The sequence below is a fragment of the Pan troglodytes genome, chromosome 21, assembly GCF_028858775.2.
Source record: "Pan troglodytes isolate AG18354 chromosome 21, NHGRI_mPanTro3-v2.0_pri, whole genome shotgun sequence".
NCBI lineage: Eukaryota > Metazoa > Chordata > Mammalia > Primates > Hominidae > Pan > Pan troglodytes.
In genome coordinates, this window is record NC_072419.2 from 10,812,820 (window position 1) to 10,833,347 (window position 20,528).

At 50.2% G+C, this 20,528-nt stretch overlaps 1 protein-coding gene across 1 annotated transcript in view; it reads right to left on the minus strand.

The window, feature by feature from the left end:
• Window positions 1-241: 241 nt before the first annotated feature.
• Window positions 242-20,528, minus strand: part of ADRA1D (adrenoceptor alpha 1D) — a 28,566-nt gene continuing 8,279 nt past the window's right edge. Inside the window, exon 2 of the mRNA XM_016937394.4 lies at window positions 242-1,746. Coding sequence (XP_016792883.2) covers window positions 1,139-1,746 — 608 coding nt within the window. The 3' untranslated portion in view covers window positions 242-1,138. The remainder of the gene's footprint in view (window positions 1,747-20,528) is intronic.

The following is a 20,528-nucleotide window of genomic DNA, read 5'->3' on the forward strand; positions in this document are numbered from 1 at the left end:
TTATGTTTCACCCATTTACCTGATGGCCGCCTTCCTCACTGAGGCCCTCAGAGCATTACATAAGCATCTGGGGAGACTGACAAAGGGACAATTTGTGCTTAGGATCACTATTTGGTTCACAAGACCGATCATGTGAGTTTTAAAACCTAACAACCCCCCCCCCCCAGGTCCTTTGGTCATGCTAAAACTCCCAACAGACAGCAGCCATCAGTTAAAGAGTCAGTTAAGTTGAAACTAGAAAGGCAAATGTAGACCCAATCTATTCTGTTGCGGACCTTTAGTTCTTGACAGACTTTAGGGGAAAAAGTATTTTTTTTTTTAATGGGTTATGGGCTAAAGAGGGACAGTTTGCACAGCTTGGACAAAATAGAAGTACTCTTACCAATAAATATGTCTCAAAATGACAAATAAAGCTCTCCAATTGGTGGCTTGGAATCCCAGCAAGAAGTGATGGGCACAGGCACGATGAGCTATGTACAGAGTGTAAACAGTAAGGCCCTTGAGGGGAAGTAATAAGGGGTAGGGGCCAGGTGATGGGGTGTGCACGGAGGAGCCCGGGTGGCGGACAGCGGGCCCATGGATAAATACAGCAGGCTTGTATGACGGCTATACAATCTGCCACCAAAGCTTGTGGGTGGTGGTAGGTCCACTGGGTTCCTCCAGTCGGCAGTAAGAAGGAGAAATTTGTCCATTGAGGAGCCCTGGTCCCACTGACTTTTTCCCTAAGGGAGGCACTGGGGTAGCCGGCCAAAGCTTCTGTGCCTATTTCCCAGAAGAGGAGGGGCAGGCCTTCCTGGCCATGCTTGGGGCTGTCTACTCAGGGTTCAGGGCATGGAGGATGGGGCAGTGTTTCTCAAACAGGGATTGGGAGCAAAAGGCCCCACGGAGCCCGCAGCCTCTCCCTTCTAAGAAAAGAGTTCTGGGCACCTGAGTCCAGCAGGGGGCCCCATTACTTTTCGCCTTTCAAGGGCTCCAGCCTCAAGCTCTGCCCAGTTCCTCAGGGATGCCACAGAGCAGCTGCCCTGATCAGTTTCCGGGTCTCCGATTTGCACGGGGGCTCTTAGAACAACGCCAGCCTGCCTCTCTAGTCCCCCTTACCCCCAAGCCCAGCACACTCCGCGGCCTAGCTCTGGGGTCCTTAAATATCGGTCTCCCGTAGGTTGCTGTAGTCGGCCAATTCGTAGGCCTGGCAGGTGGCGCCCTCGGCCACCTCGTGTGGGACGCCTAGGGACACAGCCTCCACCTCTGAGCGCTGGGCGCACGCTGCCTCTGCGCGCTGCGCGCCCCCGGCGCGGATCTTGTGCGACAGGCTGGAGACTTTGGCGCGCAGCTGGGTCGTGGGTCTCCGGAACGGCCCCAGCAGCCTCCACTCGCGGAAGGCGCTGGGTGGCTTTCGACGGCTGGCGACCGGAGCCTGCATCTCGGGCGTGCCTGGGGGTTCGGGGTCGGGGTCGGGGAGCGCGGTGAGGGCCAGCGGCGCTCCGGGGGGCGCGTCGCCCGAACTCGGGGCGCAGTCCTGGCGCAGGCCGCTGGTGGAGGCCCGCCAGTGGTGGCCGTAGACACGCCAGAGAGGGCGGCGGCGCCGGCGACGACGGCACTGGCAGCGCAGGAGACGGAGGAAGGCGCGCTTGAACTCGCGGCTGGAACAGGGGTAGATGAGCGGGTTCACGCAGCTGTTGAAGTAGCCGAGCCAGAAGATGACCTTGAAGACGCCCTCCGATGGCTTCAGCTGCGGGAACAAGGAGCCTGTAGGGAGCAGAGACCGATACTGGTTAGCTGCTTGGGGAGGGGGAGGCCAGGCGGCTCTGGGCGCAAAGGGGAGACCCTTCAGTAGCCTTGGCTGAGTCATTGACTAGGAGTTCTCAAGGGATCCGTGCTGTAAATCAGGAGGTCCATGAACTTGGATAGAGAAAAATAATAATTGTTTTCACTCACCTCTACCTGATATTGAGGATTACCTTCAATGAATGTAGGCAACAAACCAGAGTAGAGTTAGACAAAACCACGTGCAATTGCTGTTTTTGTAGCTCAAAACCGGTGCAATATTGGCAGTTTCGTATTATGAGACAAAGTAGCAAACATAGCCATGTTTGCTCATTTCTGCGTGCCAGCATAATTTCACAAAGTCCCCGACTCTGTGACAAAGTATGGCTCTCTGGAAAGATGCTTTGAAGATAAAATAGGATAGAACATATGCCCCCGCCTCCCTGCCACATCTCCTGTCTGAGTCACTATTTTCCTGAAATGATAAATGACCCTAGTCCTTGCCTCTTCCTACACAGAAGATAACGTCTGACCAGGTTAGTAATTATGCTGCTATGAACAGATATACTCTTACACACAAAACTCAATATAATTCTGCTTTAATAGAATTGCTGAGCAAGTTCAATATAATTTTGTACATATGGAACCCCCGCTACCTATATATAAACAGTAGATTAAAATACTGTGCTGGAGCAGTCTGATATAACCTCTCTGAAGGGCTGGGCTACAGGGCTTAGTCTATAGTCCTTAATAAGACTTCTAAATAAAACTAATGTTAATTTTTTAAAAGCTTTTTTTTCTTTAATTGATAATATGATTCAAACGAACATTAGCCGTCCCCACAGATATTTTCCTATCACTTTCAGTTGTTGCAGATGTTTTGAAATATTCTCTGGGCTCCTCACTTTTGGGAAATGACAGTCATTAGAATGCACCACTAGATCTTGTTTTTTTTTAGACCCACAAAGTCAATTTATTTTTGATAAAGGTACAAAGATAATTCAATAGAGAAAGGGTAATCTTTTCATTTGTCTTTTCAGCAAATGGTCCTAGAACAATTAAACTAGATCTTGTTATGTAATACCTTAATGCAGAAGCATATTCATTAGCAAGTCACACATTTCCTGTAAAAATATTTTGATGGCTTTTCCAATAAAATCAGTTTCATCTGTAATCTTTTGTATTTTGTTTTATGCTTTTGAAAGCGTGACTCTGAGAAGGGACCCATACGCTTCCCCAGGTGCCTAAGTAGTCTGTTAACAAAAAGGGGTAAGAACCCTCGAATTCAATGTTGGCCAAGGTTTGCTCCCTGCCAGGTGCTGTGCTGGGCTCACACACACGAGGAGGCATTACACATGGCCCTTATTTCCTAGCTAGAATGTGAATAAATATCTTTGAGATGCAGGTGGGGTGATGATGGTGGTGCTCAGTGTAGACAGTCCCTGACTTTTGATGGTTCGACTTAATTTTTTGACTTTACAATGGTGCAAAAGTGATACGCGTTCAGTAGAAACCATACTTCAAGTACCCAAAGAACCATCCTGTTTTTCACTTTCAATATAGTAGTTAATAAATTACATGAGATATGCAACACTTTATTATAAAATAGGCCTTGTGCTAGATGATTTTACCCAACTGTAGGTGAATGTAAGTGTTCTGAGCATGTTTAAGGTAGACCAGGGTAAGCTATGATGTTCGGTAGGTTATATGTATTAAATGCATTTTGACCTATGATATTTTCAATTTACAACAGGTTTAACAGGACATAATTCCCACTGTAGCTCCCCACTGCAGCTGTGTGTGCATGTAGGGTGGCAGTCACAGGCTCAGAGACAGCTTAGGGGGGTCAGCCAGGATGAGGCAGGGCAGAGGGTATTACAGGTGGAAAGGACAGGCGGGCAAGAAAATACCAAGTTTGGGTCCTGGGAATATCCTATAGGATAAACTCAGAAAATCTCATTTGGGACAAATAGTGAAGGGGCTTACATGCTGTGAAGTTCAGCTTTTATTTTGTGGATGCTTAGGGGCCGCGAATATTTTTAAGCAGGTGAGAGATAGAGCCTGGAATTAAGCCTCCATAAACACACTGCTCATGGGCTGTTGAAATGCAGGGCAATGGGGCTGTTCCAGTGGAAGTGGTCAGGAAAGGCTTCTGGGATGGCTTTGAAAAAGGAGAGTGCCAGGGAGGATGGGGCAGGGGCACTAGGATCTGAGCTGTGCCAGGAAGACCCTCCTTTCCACAAACATCTCCCCTGACGTCCCTACCATGGACCCAGAAAAGGTCATTTTTCCAGAAAGGCACATGACCAAATGCAAAGGCACAATCCAGGCAGCAGAGGCCACTCTTTCATCCTCACTCACCCTCAGCAGCAGTAGGGGCAAGAGAGCAGGGGGCCAGGGGTGTTCCATCCTGGATAGAGGCTGCAGGTGCCTGTGAGACCAAGTGGGCCAGGGGTGTTCCATCCTGGATAGAGGCTGCAGGTGCCTGTGAGACCAAGCAGGCCAAGGGTGGGGGCGTCCTTAACAAATTATGGGACCTTCTCTCTCTTCCTCTTGACTTCAAAGAAAAAAGAGCAGGGATCCCTACTGAGGAGGCAGAGGCACCATTCCCCTCTCTTTGACCTGGGGAATATCGGCTTTGCTTATCACCCCTCCTCCCACCATACAGAGACAGTTTCTGGTGCTAAGAGACACCGCAGGGGAAGAGGAGGGTCCCATAGCATCATATGGCACAGGCTTCTCAAACCTTGGTCATGTGGCCCTAAGCAAGTTATGTGGCCATCTAAGTTTTTTTTTTTTTTTTTTTAAATAGATGGAGTCTCGCTCTGTCACCCAGGCTGGAGTGCAATGGTGCGATCTCGGCTCACTGCAACCTCTTCCTCCTGGGTTCAAGCAATTCTCCTGCCTCAGCCTCCTGAGTAGCTGGGATCACAGGCACGCGCCACCATGCCCAGCTAATTTTTGTATTTTTAGTAGAGACGGGGTTTCACCATGTTGGTCAGGCTGGTCTCCAACTCCTGACCTCGTGATCTGCCCGCCTCAGCCTCCCAAAGTGCTGGGATTACAAGCGTGAGCTACCGTGCCTGGCCCATCTAAGTCTTACTTTCCTTTTAATATTATTTTTCTAGAAGGAATTTTGTGAAGATTCATATATTTTAGGTCCCAGCACTTAGCAGGCTCTTAAAAAGTATTGGTACCTATTACTTTTTTTTTTCTTTCTTTTTTTTTTTTTTTGAGACAGGGTTTCTCTCCCATCACCCAGGCTGGACTTCAGTGGCACACTCTTGGCTCACTACAACCTCCACCTCCTGGGCTCAAGTGATCCCCTTGCCTCCTGAGTAGCTGGGACTACAGGGGTGCACCATCATATTCGGCTAATTTTTGTATTTGTAGTAGTGTTTTGCCATGTTGGCCAGGCTGGTCTTGAACTACTGACCTCAAGTGATCCACCTGCCTCAGCCTCCCAAAGTGCTGGGATTACAGGTGTGAGCCACCGTGCCTGGTTTATTGGTATCTATTACTTACCTCCATTTCTGTGGCTTTTGAGTGAAGAGACCTCAGATCTGGGAAGGGACCCAGTTTCTAGCTCTGGAGAGTGGCCAGAAACAGCAGCTGAGACCTAGTGGGTTTAGGGGCCACTGGCGCATTAGTCAGGATGTGTGAAAGAGATTATTTTCCCTGGGAGAGAGGTTGGGCCATCCCTGGAATGTGGGGGCCACTAGTGTTGACCTCAGCCTCCAGGAAAGTGGCCCTCAAGAACAGCATCGCTCAATAGCTGCGAGCTAAGACAGAGTGCTGAAAATAGCCTTCTGACTCAGGCTACAATTCTTTTATATTTAGCCCAGGATGACAAATCAGTGGACTATGCTTTTCAGTGGTGAGCCTGAAGCTGGCCAAAGGGCATTGTTATTGCATGGTTTTTATTCAGACTGGTGGGCAACATGGTATATTGTAGTATGGCCAGGTCATGTTGTAAACATTAATATGGTAATTTATGCTCAACCAACCTGAAGTCTGCTGTGAGCTGGGAAGTCCTTACACGAGAAGGAGCTGTAATACAAACTCAGCCTTTCAGCCGCAAAGTTTTCCCACTGTATCCTGTTGAGGTTTTGTCTTACTTTGGGCTCTCCCAGAGCAGATTGACAAGAATAGAAATACAAGTTTTTAATTTGGGAGGTAAAGGAAACAGCTTGAGTGGAGTGGGAAAAAGAATCAGGGAAGAGAAGGAAGCCAATAAAGTGTGTTATCAAGTTACTGATCACTATGGGCAATGGGGGAGCTCTGGATGGCTATGAAGAGCACAAACCTCAGTGTTCTCACACCAGTAGAGTGAGGGAGGTGGGGTATTTATACGCCCATTCCCATCAGTCATTGTTTGGGCTGCTCCCTCTGGGTGTTAATTTTCCACACTTCCTTTCTGCCACATGAGTGTGCAGAGAAAGTCCCTGGGCAAAGAAATGCAGGCAAGTGCTTCAACAGAATTTGGCCCTCATGCACTAAAGCTCTGGGGGAGATGGGTGCGGAACCAGTGGCATCTGCCACAACTTTGTTTTACGTGTTCTCTGCCCACTGCATGCAGACATGTTGCCTGGAAATACAAACAATCTGTGCATTGGGCTCCAGATTCCACAGGCAGCGGCTCTCAAGAGACTTCTCCTGTTCCGCTCACAGACGCAGGTTTGAATTTCACACCCGCCTCTGCCCACAGTGCTCCAGTCCACCATCTACACCTCCCTGCACTTGCCCACTCTCTTGGCTGCACCCCTCAGCATTCTCTCATGGGCCCACAGCCTCATGCAGGGATCTCTGGAAGTCAGAAAGACAACTGGGCATTTTCCTCTCCATGGCATACCATGAGTGTGAAATGGGGAACTGCCCCAAGACCCCTGAGCATGGGCACTTGGCTCACAGGCCTTGTTCTTTTGTGGCTCCAATGTCTCTCTGCAGTCCTCTGTCTTCACGTGCAACAGCCAAGTGGCCAGGCTGACTCACTTTGCACTCTGGCCACAAGGGGCTCCCCAGTCTTGCCTCTGGGCTCTTGCACGTGATTATCCTGGAATGCCCTTCCTCTATATCTGGTAGTGCTAGCTCCAGTGGCATCTCCTTCTGAAGTCTCTCTTACACCACCCGCTCCTGACCCAGCTGAGCTATTTTACTCTCCTCCCACCCGCAGCACATCACTCTCCCTTTTAAGTGCCTAGAGCACTATAGGTAACGATCAATTTCCTGTCTATTTCACCTTTAAAGGCTAAGCTCTTCCTACCACTTGGCATCTAGTAGGTACCTGATACATTCTTGGACTCTTTTCTGTGTATCGCACCTTGCAGCTTATCCATCACCAACTCCTGTTGGCCCCTAAGTCCCCTCGACTTTCTTTGTATCACCTTCATGTTACTACCTTGGTCCAGGCTACCATCGTTGTCTACCTGCAGTGCCTTTCTTTCCTTCCTTCCCTCCTTCCTTCCTTCCCTCCTTCCTTCCGTCCCTCCCTCCCTCCCTCCCTCCTTCCTTCCTTCCTTCCTTCCTTCCTTCTTCTCTCTCTCTTCTCTTTCTTTCTTTTTTTTTGACATGGGGGTTTCACCATGTTGGCCAGGCTGGTCTTGAACTCCTGACCTCAGGTGATCCGCCTGCCTCGGCCTCCCAAAGTGCTGGGATTACAGGCGTGAACCACTGCTCCTGGCCCCTGCAGTGCCTTTCTAAGCGGCCTTCCTGCTCCTGCCTTGTGCCCGCCCCCGGCTCCGAAGCTTGCACTCTATACACAGCTGGGGATCCTTTTAAAATATAAGCCAGAGCATTTCATTTCTTCACTTAAAATCCATTAGCCACTGAGTGCAACTTCCTGTCTTTTCTCTTTCTTCCTTATCTGTACTTTGACCTCCTGCCAGCTCCTTGGATTCCTCCTTCTCTGCTTAGCTGAGACTCCTACTCACCAGCACCTTAACTGTTCTCTTTTCCACCAACCCCCTCATCCTTCTGGATGTAGGGAGACTCATCCAGCCAGATCCTGACTCTGGAGCAATTTAATCGCTCCCTGAACATGCTTGGGGTCTTTGACCTCAGCTCTATGTCCCATATTTCCAGTGATCTAAGCTCCTGTCCTCTGCCAGCTCTCTGCCTTTTCCTTTACCGGCTCTTTACTGCATCGCAGGTAGACAATGATGGGAGTGTTGATCAAGGTGGCATTAAGGAGGTGGTGCAAAGTTGGGGGGATTTGGCAGCCTAAAGGAGTTGGTAATGGATGAGGTGCAAGGTGTGATACAAAGAGAAGAGTCCAAGAATGTATGAGGCACCTACTACGTGCCAAGCACGGTGTGAGGAGTTTAGCCTTAAAAGGTGAAATAGAGAGGGAACATATAGTTACCTACAGTGTAACCTTTCCTATACCAAATCTTTACCCCTCCTTCCAAGCCTTGCAGCCTGCCCCTTCTTCTCCGGAGCAGTTGATCTTACCTCCTGTTTCACAGGGAAAGCAGAGGCCACAGAAACTAGGCACTCGCCCAGCCTTCCGCACCTCTCATCTTCTTTGGTAAGGAAGGGATCTCTCCTCCTACCCAAGGTTAGTGTCCCTACTTGTATGGTGGAGCCCTCGATCCTTAAGCCACCCACAAGCCTGCCTTGGTTACAGCTGCTGCCTCTTTGCTGGCTCCCTGGCTACCACCTTCTTCTCTCCACGTCTCCAGCCCTCACCTACAGTCTCCTCGTCCCCACCTGACCTCACTCTGCTCTGCTGCTTTGCCGCACATGTTCCACCCCTCCCAGGCCCTCAACCTGTGGACACTGCCCTCATCCTCCTGGGTGCCGCTCATCTCATCTGTGGCTTCCCGGATGACAGTCTCTTGGTTTTTCCTACTCCTTGTCAGTTTCCTTGCTGCTCCTTCCTCACATCCTCACTGCTAAATGTAGGAGCGCCTCATTTAGTCTTGCAGTTTCCTGTCTTTGCATTCTCCTATCAATGTCATCCAGGCTCACGGTGTTAAATATTGACTTTACAGCTCAGACCTCTCTCCTTAATTCCAGACTCATAGATCCAGCTGCCTCCTAGACGTCTCCACTTGGGAGTCTAGTGGATCTCACACTTATCCTGTCCTCATGAAACTTACATTTCACTGGGGAAGACAGGAAATAAACAGGATAAACAAGGAAAATGTAAAGGTATCAAAGAGTAAAGGTATACTAAGGAGAAAAAAATGAAGCAGGAAGGAAGATAGGAGGCGAGTGTGCCTGTGATATGTGGCTAGGGGTGGTGGTATAAATTCTGGATAAGGTGGCCAGGAAAGCCCTGATGAGAATGTGACATTTGAGTAAAGAGCTGAATGAAGTGAGTGAATGAGGTGTGTGGAGATCTGGGGAGGAACATTCCAGCAGAGGAAATGGCAAGTGCAAAGGCCCTGAGGTGGCTCGGATATGTTTGTAGAATGATGACGAGGTTGGTGTGGACAGAATGCAGTGATTGAGGGCAGAGAGGAAGGAGACGAGGTTGGAACTCAACCACCCACCCTCAATGCGCCCTCCCACCCTGTCTGAGACACCATCATCACTTGCCTTGATGAATCCAGCAGCCCCCTCACTGCTTGTGCCCCTGCCCCCTGAATCTTTTCTCAACCTGGCAGCTAGAAAGACTGAAAAGACTGGTCACGTCACTCCTCTGCTCAGAACCCTCCAACAGCTCCTCTGCCTCCTCCTAGCAAGAGCCTATGACCTACGCAGCTCAACATGTCCCCCCAAATCTCTCCTCTCCTCTCCTTCCCTCGCCTACTCTGTTCCAGCCACACTGCCTTCCCTGTTGCTTTTTGGACATGCCAGATGCACACCCACCTTGGACCTTTGCACTTTTTCCCCAGAATTTTCTTCCTCCAATATCCATGTGGCTCACACCCTCACCTTTGTGATGAGATCACACTGACTTCGTATTTACAATTGCAATATCCCCTAATCCTGTGCTCCCTGTCTGGCTCAGCTTGCTCTGTTGTGCCTCATGGTACTTGTCACCTTCTGTCCTATTTGAGTCACGATGCATTTGTCTATCGTCTATCTCCCTGCAATGAACATCCCTGGGGTGGGGCCAGGGTCTGTTTTGCTTGGTGCTGCATTCCCATTGCCAAGAAGACCTCACAGGCATATCAAGCACACAGCAGGTGCATAACACTTGCTGAGTTTGCTGAATGAATCCCTCCTCTGTATCCTACACATCTAACTGGTCACCACGTCCTGTGCACTAGATGTCCTTTTTAGCAGGTCCCCTGTACTTCACTGTGTTTGTTAAGCCTTGGCTTGCTCTGTCATTTCATTTTGCTTAGGTGGCGGCAGCAGCCCCTGACAGCCCCTGGCCTCACAGCCCCTGGCCTCAACCCATATCCTCTCCACTCTGCACACAGCTGCTGGGAGACTTTTCCTTAAAAGTTGGTTTCTCTCCTTTCCCTTCTGAAAACTGTCAGTGGCTTCCTGTGGCTCAGAGGAATCAATCGAAACATGGTGCTGCTCACAAGGAAACACAACATTTCTGGGGCCAATGCTGTCTTTGTCCTGCCTTCCTCCAAATTCAGCCACGTTAAGCCTCAAGCAGATCCTCCCACACAGCTGGGCTCCTTCTGCCTTTCTGCCAGGACTTGCTGCTCCCAGGAGCCTCCTCCCCCAGTCCCTGCAGCCCCAGGTCAGGTGTCTCCCCACCCAGCCTGGCTCAGCTGTCCTTTCCCGTGCAACTACAGGTTCATACAATTTGCTATTGCTCCATCTACTCTATGTGACTCTTGGTTTCTTGAAGGCAGGTATGGGACTCTTTCTTTCCTTCCTTGCTTTCTTTTCTTTCTTTCTTTCTTTCTTTCTTTCTTTCTTTCTTTCTTTCTTTCTTTCTCTCTCTCTCTCTCTCTTCTTTTCTTTTCTTTCTTTCTCTCTTTCTGTTTTTAGAGACTGGGTCTTGCTGTCACCCGGGTTGGAGTGCAGTGGTGCAATCATGGCTCACCGAACTCCTGGGCTCAAGTGAGCCTCTTGCCTCAGCCTCCCAATTAGTTGGGACTACAGGCATGTGCCACTACACCTGGCTAATTGTTATTACTATTATTATTATTATTATTTTTGTAAAGACAGGGTCTTGCTCTGTTTCCTAGGCTGGTCTTGAACCCCTGGCCTCAAATGATCCTCCTGCTTCAGCCTCCCAAAGTGCTGGGATTCCAGGAGTAAGACACCATGTCTGGCCTGAGAAATTTTCTAAAAGGCATGTTTTTGCACTGTCCAATGTGTTTTTCTTTTTATCCCAGCCTCTAGCACAAGTGCCTGACTCGAACGAAGCAGGGACTCTGAAATATCTGTTGAATGAACAAGTAAATGGCACTTGAATAGGTGGCCTCTAATGTGCAGAGGAAGGAAAAGGGAGCTGACGCTTTCCCAGTGTTCAGTACCTTCTAGGCACCATGCTGGGCCTTTTATGTAGTTCTCAATGAATCCTCATGGCATCCCGCTTTGCAGAATGATTCTAGTTACCCAGAGAGCAAGTAGCCCTTAGGGTCAGGACATGCATCTGAGTTGCTCTAGTCCCAAAGCTCCTGGTCCTCTCCTGACATCACTTAAACAGAGAAACAGAACTCCCCTTGGGCTTCTAGGGGCACTGGGTTCAGGAGGCACAGCCACTCCCTTTGTTCTTCCTGGCAGCTGCCCCACCAGCAGTGAGCCCATCCCACCTCTGGGTTTTCTTTTTCTTTTTTCTTTTTTTTGAGACAGAGTATCGCTCTCTTGCCCAGGCTGGAGTGCAATGGCGTGATCCTGGCTCACTGCAACCTCTGCCTCCCAGGTTCAAGCAATTCTCCTGCCTCAGCCTCCCAAGTAGCTGGGAATACAGGCGCCCACAACCACGCCTGGCTAATTTTCTGTATTTTTAGTAGAGACGGGGCTTCACCATGTTGGCCAGGTTGGTCTTAAACTCCTGACCTCAGGTGATCCACCCGCCTCGGCTTCCTAAAATGCTGGGATTACAGGCATCTCACTGTAACCCACTGCGCCCGGCAGCCTCTGGGTTTTCACAAGGCTGGTCTGGCGAGGAGGCTAGTCCTCCTCCTCTCTCCACAGGGGGCATTTCCCCTGGAGCTCAGCCTCAACTCACCCTAGAACCTTCTCCAAGGGTGTTCCTGTGATTGCCTGCTCCACTGGGGTTTGAGGGGTGATAGCGGCTTCTGGAGTGTGTGTGCTCGGAGCATGCTTCATTCTGCTTACACCAGGCCGTGTGGCATTTGCTGGCCTGTATGTCCTCAAGGGTGCCTTGCAGGGCGTGCCACATCAGGTTCAGCTCCATGTCCATCCATCCAGACTGCTCAGAAGGGCTGGGGTGGGGCTTGCTAGCTGGAGAGAGTATCAGAATGACCCCAAACTCCTGGGAGAAACCCTAAAGAGCTGCTTGGCCATCTCTTTCAACTCCTTCAAGTCTTTGCTCACAAAGTCCCTTTCAGGCTTGAAGTCAGATGATGTTGGTGCCCTGCCCAGGGGTCCCCAGGTGCTGTGTTGGCAGTCAGAGGCTAGCTGTTGCCCCTTCTCTGGACAACTGCCCTCAGTCAATGGGAGCTGCTTCAACTGGGTCCATGACACGTGCTTCCCAAGGGGACAGCCTGCAGCCAATGACAGACTGATGTGGTGATAGAGAAGGCCGGCCCCCTTGCCTCAGCACAGTCCAGTTCTGCCTTTCTTGCCCCAGGGATCCCTGTGGGGTCGGGCTAAGGCCAAGCTTTGCCTCAACCACGCCCTGGCTTTAGCTCTTCCCCTCTGGCTTCCCGCCCTCCCTCACAGGTGTCTCCTGAAATTCCTCTTTCAAAAAATTCCTAACTGGGCACAGTGATGCATGTCTGCCGTCCTAGCTACTTGGGAGGCTGAGGCAAGAGGACTGCTTAAGCCCAGGAGTTCAAACCCAGCCTGGGCAATTTAGGGAAACCCTGACTCTAAAAAATGAAATAAAAGATTTATTTTTAAAAAAATCATCCAGGCTGGGTGTGGTGGCTCACGCATATAAATCCCAGCACTTTGGGAAGCCGAAGTAGGTGAATCTCTTGAGCCCAGGAGTTCCAGACTAGCCTGGGTAACATGGTAAAACTCCATCTCTATAAAAAATATAAAAATTAGCCAGGTGTGGTGGTGCACACCTGTAGCCCCAGCTACTTGGGAGACTGAGGTGGGAGGATCACTTGAACGTGGGAGGTTGAGGCTGCAATGAGCTATGATTGCATCACTGCACTCCAGTCTGGGCAGCAGAGGTGGGTACATGCAGCCACTTGCATGGTGGCTGCATGTACCTGCCTTTTTTTTGAGACCCTGTCTCAACAAGGGAACAGATCACTTAGCACCATGAGATCTGTTAGAAAAAAAAAATCCTTCAAGAAGAACCCCTTTCTCAAATGCTGCTTCTAGGGAACCCGACCCAAGACATTCTTTGTCAGTGCAGTGTCACGTCTTCAAGTGCTTTTCGTGGTCCCCAAAACCTTGGGACCAGGGATTAGCCCTTAGTGGCCATCATCACTCTTCTGCCCCCTGCTGGGAAAGGTGGGGCCTGAGTGTGCACGTTTGTGTTCATTTCTCCCCATTCAACAGGAGGCTTGCAGTGGGGTGGGGGGGGTGAGTGTGGCTGCATGAACCCACCTCTGAGGAGACCCAGTAAGGACGCAGGGAGGAGATGGCCAAAAACAGAACTCCTGCCTGCTCCTCTCTGTTTCTTGTTCTTGTTCTCCCATGTGCTGAGTCGCCATCCAGCTGGCTGGGCTGCTCCAGCCTGCCTTCCCCATTCCCTGTATTGGGGTGCCCATGTCAGGAGTCTAACCTAACGTTTGGGGGACTGGGCATCCTCTGGTCAGAAGAGGTGAGGCCTCTCCTGTGTCAGCAAGAAAAGCCACCCTCTGGCGTGTTGGCTGGGCCAGCCTGGCCCACATATTGTTGGGGAAACTGAAGCAGGGGGTTTGTTTACAGCCCAGATTATCATAAGCCAGTCCATTTTCCTAAGGAACAGGAATGGCCAGGCCTGCAGGAGCTGCTGGGACACAGCAGGGAGGGACATGGCTGGAGCCGAGCAACTGACTGGCCAAGCCTTGCTGAGGACAGACGGCGCTGAAGTCAAGGGGCGGGCTGTGTGATTAATAGCACTCTTTTGGCATCACCAGAAGGAACTTGTTCTTGGCAGATTGTCAGAATTCACAGCCAGCCTTGCTCATAGCTTGTAGACGACCATGAAATATCAGGCTGCACCCCAGCCTCCCCCATCTTCCTACCCTGTCCTCCACTGGGACTTTTCTATCCATAGTAAGCCATTCCCCTGTCCACAGAGATACACAGGAGTAAAAATACCCCATCCTTCTAGATATTCAGTCTCCTCCCACCCTGCCAGCAGGGCTAGGAGAGAAGGAATTCCCAGCCCCAGACTCCCTTCCTCTCCCCCAGTTTGCTCAGCTGCTCACGCAACGGCCCTAACCTTGGAGCTCAGTAGCAGCCTTCCCCAGGAGAGGCTGGGACCTCTGCCCCTCACAGGCCTCTTCGCTACATTATAAAGGGTCAGCAAGCCTCTCTAATACAGTACACTTGAGCCAAGACCTGAAGACCCTGTGAGGGAGTGAGCCATGCATGTATTTGAGGAAAGAAAATTCCAGGCAGAGCAAAGAGCGTGTGCAAAGGCCCTGAGGCAGCAGGGTACCTGACAAGTTGGAGAGACACCCGGGAAGTTAGGACCACCAAAGTGGAGAAGGGGAGGAGGAGAGTGGTAAGAGATAAGGCCATTTTGAAGGGGACACAATCATGGAAGCCTGTCAGGAAGAGGTGACCTGGATATGATCCAGATCTCAGATGGATTGTGAAGACTCGAAGGGGTGAGTCGAGGGCACCGTGGGCCTGCTATACCAAGCCAAGTCTCTCACATTCCTTGCATCACCAATTTTCTGTGGTGAGGGGTAACTGACAGGGTCCTCTCACTTGAGATGCACCAGGTGTAGGTCAGAAGTCCTTCTGTGCTCTCGTGTTTGCTTCAGGATCCTTGAACTACCTGGGGCTGGCCCCGGACTCCCTTCTGTAGCTGAGGGGCAGGTGAAGAGAGGGCAGCTCCTAGAGCAACGGAGGCTGCCTGGTGGAGCCCAAGTTTAGGGAGATGAGCCATAGGCCTGTCCCGCATCCTCTTGCCTCCTCTAGGCCTCCACCAGGCCCCACCCGTTTCTCTTTGACTCTTTTTTTCCCTCCTCTTCTCCCTTCTCTCTTCCCACATTCCCTCTTCCTCCCCCTTCTTTCTCCTCTTTGTTGTCACTTCTTAACTCACTTATTTCCTGATTTGTGGTCTTGGAATGGCCACACCCCAAGCTCTGAGTGACCAAGGCTGCAGTTCTGCCCCATGGCCAGGCTGGCCCCTGATCCAAGCATGAGCCTCTCGGCTCTGGGGCCACACTGACAAACGGCTCCTGGGTGTGAGCAGAGCAGCACTAATACCAGGGGAGAGAAGGTTCCCAGGCAGTGGCCGTGCTGTCCGGGAGTCCCAGCACTGAGCCGCCTGGGCTTTGCCCACTGGCCTCCACACTGGCTTTCAGAGACTCAAGACCCTGTTCTCCTAGGTGGCCACTTGCAAAGTGAGGGAAGTCCTACCCTCCAGCGTGCTCAGGGTGCATGGCGGGGCTCGGGGGTGCACGGCAGGCCTGGGCTCAGGCGGGGGCAGAGATGGGCTTAGGGACTCAGAGACTTCCTCAGGGACTCTGGGGGTCTGCCAGGGTCTGGGAGAGGATCGAGCCATGCAGGAAGGGGCCACGTCCCATGGCAGTCCTCAAGATCCCCTCTTGGCCAGTATCCAAGACATGGAAGTGAGCCTGGGGGATGTGTGTAGGGGCTGAGGGCTTCGGTGGGATGGAAAGCTGAAAACATGGCTTCTGACTATGGCCCTTAACCCTGGCCCCAGCCCGACCTCTGACCCAGGCAAGAAATAACATGGACTCTGGGACCAAAGTAGTTGGGTTCCAATGTCGGCTCTGACACTTATAAACTGGGGGGACTTTGGTCATATTACTCAACCTCTCTGGTGCCTCAGTTTTCTCCTCTGTAAACGCGGCTGCTAATAGCATCTACCTCATAGGACTGTTAGGGAGATAAAATGATTTGAACAGCACCTGGCACACAGGATATATGGGTTTGTGATTAATTAGTTAATTAAGGTGGGAGAGTGGGAATGGGAAAACAGAACAGACCGAGGGATGTTTGGGAGGTTGGAGTGTCTGAGTGGGGCGTGAGGAGGAACTGAGACTGATGCTCAGGTTCCTGGCTTGGACTCCAGAGGACAGACAAGAGATGCCACTTGCCAAGATGAAGAATTTGGGGGAAGTGGCAGGCTCGAGGGGAGAAGCAGAAAGGTGGGCCTAGGAGAGGACCGAGCCCCTGTGGCTGGGGTGTGGAAGTGTGGTAGATGGAATAATGCCCCCAAGATGTCCAGACCTGTGAATGTCACCTGCACAGGGGTCCTGAGATGGGCAGATTGCTCTGGAGAATCCAGATGGGCACAAAGTAATGACAAGACTCCTCAGACAGGAAGGAGGGAGGCAGGAGGCTCAGAGCCAGAGAGGGAGACGTGGCAACAGAAGCGGCAGTCGGACCATTCTGCGGATAGATGGAGGCAGGGCCATGAGCCAAGGCATCCAGTGGCCTCTAGAAGGTGGAAGGGGCCGGGGAGAGAATTCTCCCTGAGCCTCCAGAGGAAATGCGGCTTGCTGAGGCTTGGATGTTAGGACTTCTGGCCTTCAGAACTGGGAGGTAATATATTCTTTGAAGTCACTCAGTTTATGGTAATTTGTTATAGCAGGAACAGGAAATGAATACAGGCTGTCTGAGGGGCTGCTGGGACCTTAGCAGCTGGACTTGGGGCTGGAGCTGAAGAGGGCTGGTCTGGAACTGTGGATCTGAAGGGGAGAGGGGTCTCCGAGGAAGGCTGAGAAGGAGCAGCCAGAGGACCAGGAGGGAGATGGGAGAGAGATATTAAGGGTCATAAGAAGAAAGGGGAGAGGGACAAACTGACATATAGGAGTGAATGAAAGGACTTAAAAGAGACCCCTAGCCAGATGTGGTCTCAGCTACTGGGGAGGCTGAGATGTGGGGAATTGCTTGAGCCCAGGAGTTGGAGGCTGCAGTGAGCTGTGATCACACGACTGCACCCCAGCCGGGGCAACAGAGTAAGACCCTGTCTGTTTCTTTAAAAACAATTAAAACAAAATTTTCACTCCATTATTCTGCTCTGAGAGACTCCGTCTCTTGAAAAAAAAAAAAAAGAAAGAAAAAAGAGCCCTCTGAATGTGAGGATCTGGCAGCCTCCGGTGACAGTGCCAAGGCAGATCCAGGGAAGTGTGTGCCCTTAGCCCTGGGGCAGGTGTGAGAATGGCAGGAGCTACCCTGAGTAGGGCTGATGCATGTGGCAGGTGGGAAAAGGTGTCCTAATCAAGACTAATGTCAGGATTTTTTTTTTTTTTTTTTGAGATGGAGTCTTGCTCTGTCACCCAGGTTGGAGTGCAATGGCTCCATCTCGGCTCACTGCACTGCAACCTCTGCCTCCCAGGTTCAAGCGATTCTCCTGCCTCAGCCTCCCAAATAGCTGGGACTACAGGCACATGCCACCATTCCTGGCTAATTTTTGTATGTATTTATTTATTTATTTAGTAGAGACGGGGTTTCACCATGTTGGCCAGGCTGGTCTCGAAATCCTGACCTAAGCCACTGTGCCCAGCCTGAGAGGATATTCTTTTAAGAGTTAAGAGGGTCGGCTGGGTGCAGTGGCTCAAACCTCTAATCCCAGCACTTTGGGAGGCCGAGGCGGGCGGATCACTTGAGGTCAGGAGTTTGAGACCAGCCTGGCCAACATGGTGAAACCCCGTCTCTACTAAAAATAAAAAAAATTAGCCGGGCGTGGTGGTGGGTGCCTGTAGTCCCAGCTACTTGGGAGGCTGAGGTAGGAGAATCACTTGAACCTGGGAGGCGGAGGTTGCAGTGAGCGGAGATCATGCCACTGCACTCCAACCTGGGTGACAGAGCAAGACCCTGTCTCAAAAAATAAAAAACAAATAAAATAAAATAAAGCAGCTACTAATCTTTAAAAAAAAGAGTTAAGAGGGTAAGTAGCAAAGAATATGCTTACAAGTAGGTGAAAGGGAGGAAAAGACTACAGTGCTAAGTGGGGGAAGGCTGAGGACAAAAGGGTCCACGAGATTGAGGGAGAATCTTTAAGAAAGCTCTGGACATGTTGATGTGCTATATGTGTGGACAGAAGAGAGGTAGGAGACAAAGAGGGTTGAGGAGTAACTGAAAGAGTAAGGCTCCTTAGAAAGGAAAAAGGGTTGAGAGAGAGTCAGAGCTTACAGAGGATCTGCAGGACTTATGGGGAGACCCTGAGGGCTGCCTCGAGGCAGCAGCCTGACTATGGAAAGTGTGACTTTTCTACAGCAAGTGCTCAGCTAGACCCTGGTTTGCACTAGCTTGCTACAATTTCAGAAATGCTGTGAGCTCTCTTTGGAATATTTACACCATGAAAATAGGCAGATGCTATAAATCAGCCTCCATCCCAGAGCCAATTGTGTAACATTTACCAGGACATCATAGGGAGGAATGGTCTAATTCAGGATCTGGGGCTCACAGAAATAGGAGGAAGTGAGGGAATTAAAGACGGCAAGAGAGGATGAAGCGACAGATCATCCTCTGGGACTAGCTGACTAAGGAAGGGATGTGTAATCGACTGGGAGACAAGGTGAGGGCAGGGAGGTGAAGGCTTGGTCAAGGCTGGGGTTGATGAGCAGGTGTAATGGGAACCAAGCAGGGAGGACAGGAGCAGATGGACTCAGGAGGAAGAGCTTCACTGAGGATCCTGGGGGAGGGAGAGTAAAATGGGCACATGGACCAGGGCATAGGCCTTGGAGGAGGGGAGGAGGGGAAGGTCATTGTAGTCTCAAGGCCAGAGTGTCATCATGGGTCAACCTCAGTACAGTGGAGTCACACCGATGACCAGGGTAGGGGTGGGAGTGGGGAAAAAACAGTGTGATTCCGATGCCCAGATCTTTAATGAATGGAGCAGGGTGATCAACAGTTCGTCAGATGTTTGGGACAAACATATCAGCAGGAGCTGGGCAGAGGACAAGATCTTCAGGGGAGGGGGAGGAGGAATATATGTCCAAGGACAGAAGTCCCCATCAGTGTTGTGTTTTTCTTCTACTGAAAATAAAATGTACTTCCTAGATCTGTCCATTGAATCAGTGACCAACTCAGTATCAATGAACAGCTCAGACAGTCATCTTCCATTGAAAGAGACTAGGGCTCTTTAGGGAAATGGCTAATTCCAGGTCTAGGGCAGAAAAAATGCAAGCTGAGCCTGAAGCATCTTATCAGATCAGAAAGCAAAGAAGAGCTCAAGATGCTCCAGGTTCTGCCAAAGATCTCAGAAGCCAACTGGAAGGAGTACCCACTGGCCAAGCCCAAAACAATGATGTCTGTGATGTGTTGGAACAGCAAGGATGTCTAAAAATAATGACATTACCATGGTACTCAAACAGCCTCAGTGGTCACGTCTGGAAAGAATGCTAGAGAACTGACTCTTCCTCTGATAAATAAAGAGGAATATTGAACATCTTCCCTGCCTTTGCTGTACAGATTCTATTTAACCAAACAGTGGTGAAATCATTTTAGAATGCTAGTGAATAAATGAAGGAGGTATGATAGGATTAGAATATCCCCACTTCAAGCCCCAGTGATATAATGGGTCCAGGCCATGGTCAATGGCTGCCAAAACCAGCAGGTGAAAGGCCGATGGGTCACTTTGTAATGGACAGAGCAGGCTGACAGCACATGAATTCTGGTCAATCTTGACACCACAAAAGAGAAGAATTCTTTCCAGGCCAAATCTGCACCCAGGAAGTACAGGGAACAGAGGGACACGTTAAATGGCACTGTGGAGATGCAAACTCCAAACTACAGGATACACCTGGGGACAATCTGGTGTCTTCACTAAATAAATGGAAAGAAAAAAAAGCAGTGGAGGCTTACCGAGTAAAGAAACCTAATAGGCAAATCGACCATATGCAACGTGTGCTCCTTCTGTGGATTCTGCTTCAAACAGACCAACCAAAAATTTACGAGGCAGCCAGCAACATTTCAACACTAAGTAGATATTTGATGATATTAAATGATTTTATGTGTTATAATGGATTGTGGGCTTTTTTTTTTACAGTTATTATCTTCTAGAACTATATATTGAAGGATTTACAGATGAAGGGATACTGTATCTGGATGTTCTTCAAAATAATCTACAGTGGCCGGGTGCAGTGGTTCATGCCTGTAATCCCAGCACTTTGGGAGGCCGAGGCGGGTGGATCACCTGAGGTCAGGAGTTTGATATCAGCCTGACCAACATGGTGAAACCCCGTCTCTACTAAAAATACAAAAATTAGCTGGGCATGGTGGTGCACACCTATAATCCCAGCTACTTGGGAGGTTGAGGCACGAGAATCACTTGAACCCGGGAGGTGGAGGTTGCAGTAAGCTGAGATTGCGCCACTGCACTCCAGACTGGGAGACAGAGAGACTCCATCTCAAAAAACAAACAAAAAAAATCCAAAATAATCTACAGTGATGGGAAAGTGGGTGAGGATGGAAAGAATCTAGGTTAGCTTTGGGGTGAAGCTGGGTCGCAGGTACACAGGGGTTCATTATACTAACAGGGTTCTCTCTATCAATGTATGTGTTTGAAACTTTCCATGTTAAAAACGTGAAAAAAACCCAACCCTAGCTCATTGCTTATTCAT